This window comes from Nelumbo lutea, chromosome 4, assembly GCF_056320005.1.
Source record: "Nelumbo lutea isolate HS-2025 chromosome 4, American lotus-T2T, whole genome shotgun sequence".
Lineage (NCBI taxonomy): Eukaryota > Viridiplantae > Streptophyta > Magnoliopsida > Proteales > Nelumbonaceae > Nelumbo > Nelumbo lutea.
Window position 1 is genome coordinate 29345384 of NC_142687.1, and position 9886 is coordinate 29355269.

The window sequence follows — 9886 nt, forward strand, 5'->3', positions numbered from 1 at the left end:
TTATACCTGTAGCATCCATTACCACGGATTGATTTGTAGCTTTATTCTTTCCTAAATATGCTCTGAATGGATCGATCAGCGAGTTTGCTTGATTCTCCTTACTTTGCCTTAAATTGTTTTGGTTACGGTTGAGTTGGCCCCGAACCTCTGTGGCAATCTTATTTCTTCGGTCACGTTGATATCATATAGAATGGATAACTGCAACCAAGGAGTCCCGTAAAGATAAGGAGGATAATTTCGTCGAGGAAAAGGACTTATCCCGAAGACCTCAGCGGGTAACCTCATAACCCTAAAATCTTCATCCGAATAAGACACAATTCTTTGGCTATAAATAGGTAATTCCCACTCAAGGTAAGTGACTTTTTTTTTACTCTTCAAGCTCCGTATTGTTACTGACTTTTTTTTACTCTGCTTCTACTCAGATAAACATTATTCTCAACTGCTCGGCCCGACCACCCATCTCTTTCATTACAGACTTGAACGTCGGAGTGCCTACCCGGGGAACAACTCCTCGGGCCTCTGATCTTTTTCTTGGTTTCAGATCTTACCACGTGACTTTATCCTTCCACCTCGGCTTTGCTAGTTGGCAGGACTATTTGACTATGATCTTGATTCGGAATACCTCGAATCAGACAACATCAATTTCAACCTTGAAAATCTCGCCTAATATTTGTTTATTAATCTGAAATTATTATTTTCTTTTTTTTTCTAAATTTGACTAGATAGCTAGAATTTAATCTCTCTCAACATTCTTTTTTTCTCTTGCAAAGTCAATTATGATAGAAGTAAAATAGTTATGGCCTCTCTACTCCAAAACATTAAGAGGGAAGGATCCTATCTACCCTACACTTTTAGGTGGTTTCTTCTAATAAGTAACCACCTCAAGTCAAGTATTAAACAATGAAAATCAGGTCTCCCTTATTTTCTTTCATCCTTGTCTCTTATTTAAACTTCAAATTGGAGTTGGAGAACAACTAAGAGAGACATGAGAGATTCTAAGGCCTGCCATCCTTGACTCAATCAAATGGGAGTCCTAACTATGAGACCACAACGTAGGGCCATATTTGTTGGTCCTTAATTATGGGTGCCACACTAACAGTGTTCCCTTCATCCTTGGAATCCATTGGTCAAGCTTCAACAACACAGCCCATGATAGGTGGATAAAATTCGTCTATGAATGGAATCAAATCCAATCCAGTTGAAGTGATTTGGAGGAACAGTTTGAGGGAGGAGATTGGAGCTTAATAACTCTGTCGTGTCGTGTGAGGGAGGAGATTTATAGAATAGATGGCAGGATTGGGTTCGGGGTAAGCAGTCAGCAGTGCTGCGAAAGAATGGGCCCTGGTCATGGACCCGGGTAATTAAGGAAGAAAACCGAAAAATGGGCTTAAGAAGCAGCCACACTTCTTGGTAACTCAATTAGAAATCTTGGCTCATTAAGGTTGTATTTGGTACTATTTGTCATTTTTATTTGTAAAATTTTGGGTTGATCAATACAAATTTTTTAAAAATTATCTTATCTCATCATATCAGATAATCACTTCCACTCAAGGTTCAAAGTATCGATACGATATGCATTTTGGCCGTATCGTATCGGTACTTAGAAACAGTTGATACACATTTTTTTTTTTAGTTTTTTTGGAAGCTTATAAGATGCTTTTTATTATTAAAAAAAGTTGGGGGTCCGAAACACCTGGGCCAGAAGTAATGACTAGTAGACATGAAAGTTAACATAAGATACAGAGACAGTGACGAAGAGATAAGAGAAAAAAGAGATGATAGAGTGGGACTGAGATTCCTTAAACGGGCATTGGAAGATCGATCCAACCTATGTTATAGTGAAAAGGTGATAAGGAAGCCGTTGGCCTAGAAAATATTTTAAAGTAAAGTGCAATATTATGTTTGGTTTTCTCTCTTTCTCTCTCTCTCTCTCTATCTATCTATCTATATCTATTTCTATCTCTATCTTTATCTGTTGCTGTTAAGTTGGGGACCTCATCTACCTACCACTAGTACAGTAATACTCATCTATTAGCTCTATATTTATGAGAAGACTACATTTCTTCCCCACTAGAGTAGGTCTCGGGCGCACATGGCAATCTCAATTTCTGTTTCTTTTTGGTAGGTAGCGTTAGATGGATTCATAACATCAACACAACACTTCTACTCAGAGCTCCATTCAATTGAGAAGTCTTGACCCTATTCAAATATACAATGTTTCACATGGGGTAATACTCATGCAGAAAATGTTCTCCCAAGGACGGACATGATGTTACAGCCATGTGTTTCTTCGTCTAACATGCTTTTTCTCATCTAACTTCATTTAATTACACTCTAACAATAAGAAAAAATGGCTTTCTCTCTCTCTCTCTCTGGTACTGAGAAAACGATTCGAAAATGCATGTACTGTCTTGTTTTAAGCCTAACTAAATGTTAATAATGGAAACCACATGCATTGTCATACATGAAAAATGATGGAAAATGAGGACCTACCTACAAATATTTATCAATGTTTTAAAAACAGATACAGAATTGGAATCGTTTTAGTTATCGGTATCTGGATTAGTAGTTTGACTGTTCAGCCTGAATAAATGATATTGCAATTTAAATAAAAAATAATTAAAAACAAAAACCATTATTCAATTGGACAGGTAACGGTTGGACCACTCGGGTCAATAAATCACCTATTGAATCAACTGTTTTAAACAAAGAAACGGTTCAAGAGTGAAAAGAAACCAGTTGCCTGAAAGGTTTCTTGGTCAAAAGGTCTGACTGTTTGGGTCAATAATAGTTCAAAAACCATGATATTTACTTTTAAACCTTCCTCTCTGTTCAGCTAGTTATTTTATAAATAAGCAGGTTGTACTTCCAATAATTCCTTTTTCATAGAATGGATCAGCTTCATCTTCTTTATTTTTCCTTTTTTGTTTTTCATTTTCTTCTCTATCGCAATCCGCAGTTTGTGATTTTGAAATAAACAAAACACATGATTCACCATCGACTGTGGCGGCGAAATACAACAATGTCACCACAATTAATGAACATGCATAATTCAAGTTGTTGATGAGTGTGAAAGGTTAGAGCTAGTCGAATTCATATTAGTTTTAATATAATGTTTTATGAAGTAAAAAGTAAGAAAATAATTTCTTTTATAAATCTATCTGTATAGTAACTGCTTTGTACTTAGCTTCCTACACCAAAGTTGAGGCGACTTTCACAGTTCTCGGGATTAGGATGAAGGAAGTAATGTGGGCCTCTAGGGTATGGGGATACGTCATATACAAACAGATATGGGGCCTCCATAATTTCGCCACCCGTCCCATTAGAATATGCTACTGAATGGGTCCCAATTGTTGGAACATTTGTTATGGTTATAACAATCGGATGACTTTCAACCAGTTGATGTATGAATCGTCAGTGGGGCTTTTCTTTAGGATTAAAGAAGCTTTTCACTACCTTCCAACTAAATGCATTAAAATGAGATGATGGTTGCATATGTTATGTGCTTGTCAATTTTTTGCCCAACTGATCTACTAGTTAGGACCCATTTAATGGGTACGTAGGTCCTAATTAATTCATGAATTATAGAACAAGTGAAAAGTTATGAAGACTTTTGACCCATGTAGAGGCCATCTCCTACGTGTCCCTGGACCTAAGTATAATAAGTTCCATAAAAAAAAAAAAAAAGTAATATAATAAATACATCTTATAATATGTTTTACAAATTTTAACAATTTACTAAAATGTTAGAAATCAAAACTTTAATACATTTTCTTATACTTTGTACAAAATCCTAAAATTTCAGTCAGGAGCTAAATATAGAATTCTGCAGAGGCCCATTTTTTATTTTTTATTTTTTTTGTGGGCCGGGGAGAGTAGAGATTTTATATACTTATAACCTTTGCAACATTTATTTCCATGATTCATTTGCATTAGCCATCTGCATATACTTAATGTATTTAGTATGTTTAATAATTTTGATGCGACTCAAATTATTTATTTTTTATGAAAATGTAGATTGAATGTTAAATCTACTTATTTCTCTTTGATTTATATGTAACAAGATGTAGTTTCACATTTAATATATATTTATCATCACGTTCCACCAATCATATCTTTTGTTGCTAGTTTCAGCGGATACACCATATATAAATTTTGTGGCAAAATCTAGATGGCAATAAAAAACCAACTTGGATGGTGAGATGATGATATCTCGTTACCAAATCTGATAACTTATGCTATATTCTAGAAATGATTGAAACTAAGACATAAATCAGTGAAAAAAAATAAAGTGAGGATTAAATAAATATATGGAATAACTTAGGTAATAACTTGTAACATTCTCTAAACTTGTGAGTGTTTAAAAATAGTGCTTTAAGAGTTGCAGATGTGAATGGATTTGATGCTTTTCTTTATTTTCTAAATAGACGATTTGATGGTTTGTTGGTGTGAAGTAGTGGGCGTTTGGTGAGAGGAAACCTTGTCCTATTCCCACTTTTTCATCTTGCCACTTCATTTGATTGATAATAAAATCACTCGAAAAATTACGTTTGGTAGAGGAAATGGAGGATCTCGAATTTAGGTCTTGGGCATTTCTCAAAGTTTCAAAAGATAGCTTCCTGAATTTTTGAAAAGAAAAATGCTTTCCCTTACCAAACACCATGATATAATGCACTCTGCCGTGAGTTGCTTTGCCTGTGCTTACAGAAAAACATACGGTTACACCTTAATAATAATAATAAAAGGATTACAATGGACGTTATAAAATTATATATACTATAATAGTTGGACCATTTTGAAAGAATTCTTCAGAAACCAGAAAATAACAATAGTATGTGCCAAATTACGAAACAAACAGCCGTTTGGCAGTTTTTTGGTAAATTATAAAGACCACCCCCTACTATGGGGTCAGTGACAATTATCCCCTTTGTTAAATTTTCATTTTTCAACAAATACCCCTTTTGTTAGAGTTTTATAAGTTAACTTCGAAAAAGATTCTCATTCAGCTGTTAAAAGTTTTTTAAATCTTCAAACTATCCTTTTTCTTAATTATTTGAATAATTTATGATTCAATTAATTTTCTAAATACAATAATATTGAAGTAGTCCTCTCAATTGCTCTAATAGATTCTTGCATATTTCTACCCGAATTCAATATTCAAATGAAATGGTAGAGGTTTCTTTTTGGTATGTATAAATGTAAGGTTTTATTTGCCGTTTTTTAATCCATTGGAGAAAGGAGTGGATAATTTTTATATTTTAAGATGAAACAAGAATTTAAAGAAACTTGTTTTGCTATGCCAACGAAATTATTCTTCATATTTTAGATAGCTTCGTTTGGAAAAATTGAAGTATTTTTTTGGACAATTAGGGTTTAAGGCTGTGTTTGGTTTGAAGGGAAAGGAAGGGAATGGTAGGGAAATTTGTAAAGGTTTCCCTACCTTTCCCTTCCTTTCCCTACTTTTTCCTTCAAACCAAACAAAGCTTAAGAGAAAAAGACGAGGAAAAGAAAATAAGGAAAGTTCAAGTATATATTTTTGTAATTTAACTCATTCCATCATGTAACTTAATTAATGGCCTCGGGGATATTTATCATAAAGTGAAAGTTCAGAGGGGTCTTTGTCATAAATAAAAATTTAGGGGGTAACTGTCACTGACCCCATAGAACAGCAGGTTCTTAATTTTGTAATTTACCCTTTTTTTTTAAATAGTTGCGTAGTCCAAGCAGAGAAGTAAATTTCGGGTTGACTCTACATATATATATATATATATATATATATTACTAACACAAAGTATCACTTGCTTCCACTGTTATACCTTCATCAACCATTGTTTTTGTGAGATTTGTTAAAGGTGATCATGATGTCTAATGAGAAAAATAATCAAACCCAACTGGGTCATCGTAATATATATTTGAGAGAGAGAGAGAGAGAAAGAGTGGATATTTGGTCCCCAAAAACAAAAAAGGGTTTGATTGGTCAGGGAAAGTGCCCGTCCTTATCAGTTTGATGCACTTGTGGAAGAAAAACTGGGACCCAGAACACAGCTAGGATGATTTTGGCAAAGTTGTGGGAGTGAGGTGATTTGCCTCCCACAACCAATCGAGTTGTATTGTAAGACAAAGATGATGTTACTTTATTTATTATATGTCAAAAGCTCCAGGGAAGAAGAAACTTATTTTTCCAAGTGCACAAGTTTTCAAATCCATGACTGGTGCTTACAAACCCACCTTTTCTTTGCTTTAGAGTTCAAAGTTCAAACCAAACCATCTAATTTCAAAAAAGAAGAAACAAAGACACCCAATCTAATCTAATTTCTTTATCTTCTCCTCTGTTCCCTTACTGAATCCAGACATCCAGACCCCATTCTTCCCCACTAGAGCTACTGCCCTACTATACGTACCTCTGCTATTAATGCCATGTATATTTATATATATAATGCTTATATTCTATTCATATATACTTGTGTCCTTGATAAATTCCATCCAACTTAAGGTATCATTTCGAGGGTATGTCATCTACCCTTTTGACCCTTCTAATTTACATACATGTACGTATTCTAGGGAGACCCAAGAATGATGCATTAATTAGTTGCCTGACATGTATTATTATCTTGTTTTAATTTCGTGCTTACACGTAGGCATATTTTAAAGTATCATGACTTTATTAGTCTTTAGTTGCTTAAGTGTAAGAACCGCAATTAACACTTAAAAAAATAGTAGACTTTGTTTTCATTATTATGATCTGATTTGATTTCCCCCAATAAGAGAGGGAGACCGGCCGGGTCTCTTTCCTCTCCTCTTTCTCTCATGCATTTATAGCTAACATGTTGCAAGCAACCAATTGACCTTTCTTTCTTTGATCAGTTCAATGAAAAGAAATAAATGTCATTATTGTAAATATATGTATTAGTCACCAACACTTCATTTTCTCTTCTTCAACTTTCATCATCGATCATCAATATCATAAAATGCTGACCAGAAGTTGCTGGGAACTAGTTTGCATTGCATGTGATTAGTCCCATCTTTCCATCACTATCATGTGGAGATCAAATAGGACATCCAACAGCCATGAAGTGGGTACTTGGTTTGATGTTAGAGTCTCTTCCAGCCTACCACGGTGTATATCATATGATACATATTGGGTTTTGAGTCCACCAAATTAGGGCATATATAGTCAGTCACTTTTGAAATTTGAAGGTCAATATCCTTTCTTAGAAATGTATGTCTTGGTTCAATTCTTGAAATTTGAAACATTTTTAATCTAATAGGATCAACCCCCTTTTGAAGGGTGTGTATTGCCACGTGTCAATACTTTTATCCATGGTCTCTATAATAAGTTTGCATCATGCATAATAAAACAAAGCTCATCCCATTCCCATTCCATTATTGAGTGGGATTATTGATTATTGCTTTCCTTTTTCTAATAATCTTTAACTAGTCTTCATAGGTTGGAATGTAACCTGATGTAAGGGTTCCAACTAAAACAAAAGCTAAGATATAACATATAACATCTTACTTGGGAAAGGTCATGTCACTAGTAGTTCTTCAAAAATTTTTAATGATAACACTAAGTGGGGTTCATATTTGGTTTATTTAAAATCAATATCATGACCTCCAAGCAGAAAGCAATTAATCAAGTGCTTAGATTCATGCTTATCCATATTAATTAATTAAATTCATTGACTTACCGACCCTTCATTGCAATGAATGAGTATTTGGAAGAATTCACCAAAAACATAAGCAAATTACTTTTCGGTCCAACATTCCTCCAATGTCTATTAATTGTTTTCATTGATGGGTTACTGACCTTTAATAATTGAAGTGTATATTTATGTCTAACATACATATTTATATAATATATATATATATATATATATGTACGTATATACATCTAAACCCTTCCTGATTTTATACACTAAGTATCATCAATAAGTAGTTCTTTGTAAATCTAATTTGATAGGAACCAATGCAAGATCACATTTGATTTGATTAACCTAGCTTTGATGTTCATTATTGTTAGTGTATGTGTACTTCAGTCTTCACATATATAATTTGATTTAATTCATATATAATATAATATATGCATATTCTACACATAAATGCACGCCTAATTAATAGTTACATACATAATTGTAAAATATACAAATTTAAGAGATTAAAATAAGAATAAAGAATATATGACAAATGGAAGTGCACACATATATAAGTGAAATTGCTTCCTTGAAAAAATTTTTAAAAAATGGAAAATTTACAGGACCCAAGTAGGCATTTTAAATCTCAAATTCTGATCGAGCTGAAGCTGATCAGCCGTTAAGCAGCCACCTAGTGGTACCTAACTAACTCTGTTCTCTGTATTGTCATTTGTGATGGTATGTATCAAAGCCAAGCAAAGCCAAATTTGAGCCAAACTCAAGGAGCAGCCGGCGCCAGGCTGAGATGTAAATCCAAGCCAAAGGCATCGTCAAAAGTGGGCCCACCATCACCAGAAGCAGAGAACCTACTGAGTGAAGGGACAACAACCCCTGCATGAGCTCGAACCTGAGACCCGGGTGTCGGCATTGACTCTCCTCCTCCTCCTCCTCCTCCGCCTCCTCCTACTACCCCAGTGTACGTTAGTGTGGCAGGGGTTCTCCCGGCACCAGACGGAAACACGCACGCATGTGACAAGTGGAAGGGCGGCGCCGGACGTGACATGTAAATCCAGGAAGGTGACTGTGGCACACCGGCCGGAACAACTACAGGACCCGCCGGAGCGAGGAGGTGAGGGGGCGGCGCAAACGCCGATATCATTGGGTTCCTAACGTAGGAAGCGGCTGAGTTTCGACCGGCTTGCATTTGTGCGCGCTTTAGCTGCTGTCTTTCTTTCTTGTGTGCGTTTTGGTGGCCACCCAATGCTTGTGAGTTTGCAAATTCACGGCAACAGTACTGGCACTCGAACTTTCGGCCGTCGTTCGCGGGGAAACTGCCGGATTCCGGCGACCCAGATGGAGTTTTGCTCGAATCTACCTCATCCTCTTCTGAAACGTTGAATCCAAAGAGCTTTAGACGTACGTTGTTGGTGGGATTGTTTGGTTTGGTCTGGTAGTCGATTTCTGCCATTAAACAAGATTCCTTGAGAGCGAGCTAGCAAAAACAAGAGAGAGAAGGTGAAGGGTTCACAGTTACAAAATTGGTGGGAGATCAGAGAAAGGTTGGAAGTGAGAGAGATCACAGAAGAACAATAGATGCAGAATTGGGCTTGTAAGTCAGTGGTAGCATGTGTGGCTATTTATATAAGATAAAAAGGTCCTGATACAAACAGTTGATGAAGATAAAAAATTAAAGAAAGAATGTGTGAGAGAGAGAGAGAGAGAGAGAGATTGGGGTTGCGGACATCCCAAGGAGTATTGTTGGGAACATAAACGAGAGACACTCGGAGACTGGCTTAGATTGCGCTTGTCTCGGTGATTGCTCTTCTTGTTGATTGGGAGAGTCAATTACCCAATTACCCTTCTTATAATTTGGATTAGTGTAAGCTAATTGCGTTTTAGGAAACTCGTATTCTTTTAAGTGTGCTTGACTGTTTAGCAATTGATGTTACAAGTTGGTAACCCGGGAAAGAATCCGAGGTGTCGGGTCCACATAGGGATTATCAGATCAGTCCCGAGACTCCAGAGTCCATCGTGTTTGGGTACAAATATGCAACACACACTGACACGGTCCCTCCAATTATGGGACAACACCCATGACCCCACCCCCACCAGAGCTTAGAACATATGGGAACCATAAAATAACATCAGCCAAGAATCGAAGGGAACCCCCCCCCACCCACCCACCCATATGGGTAATCTTGTACTTTCCCTACCCATTCTCAGACCGCAACACCATTGGGGCTCCTAGAAAGCCC

At 36.2% G+C, this 9886-nt stretch overlaps 1 protein-coding gene and 1 long non-coding RNA gene across 2 annotated transcripts; one reads left to right on the top strand and one right to left on the bottom strand.

Moving 5' to 3' along the window:
* Positions 1–133: 133 nt before the first annotated feature.
* LOC148854885 (uncharacterized) lies at positions 134–705 on the top strand. Its single transcript, XR_016112499.1, has 2 exons — positions 134–335; positions 423–705. It is a non-coding gene; the product is annotated as an uncharacterized LOC148854885 (long non-coding RNA).
* A 7498-nt stretch (positions 706–8203) lies between these two features.
* Positions 8204–9394, bottom strand: LOC148854886 (zinc finger protein GIS3-like). Its single transcript, XM_088986201.1, has one exon. It carries the CDS (start codon positions 9097–9099, stop codon positions 8410–8412), a length of 690 nt encoding a protein of 229 aa, XP_088842327.1. The 5' UTR covers positions 9100–9394; the 3' UTR covers positions 8204–8409.
* Positions 9395–9886: the final 492 nt, after the last annotated feature.

Coding starts and splice junctions, on each gene's coding strand:
- LOC148854886 (XM_088986201.1), bottom strand. CDS start 9,099: ATGGCAGAAATCGACTACCAGACCAAACCAAACAATCCCACCAACAAC.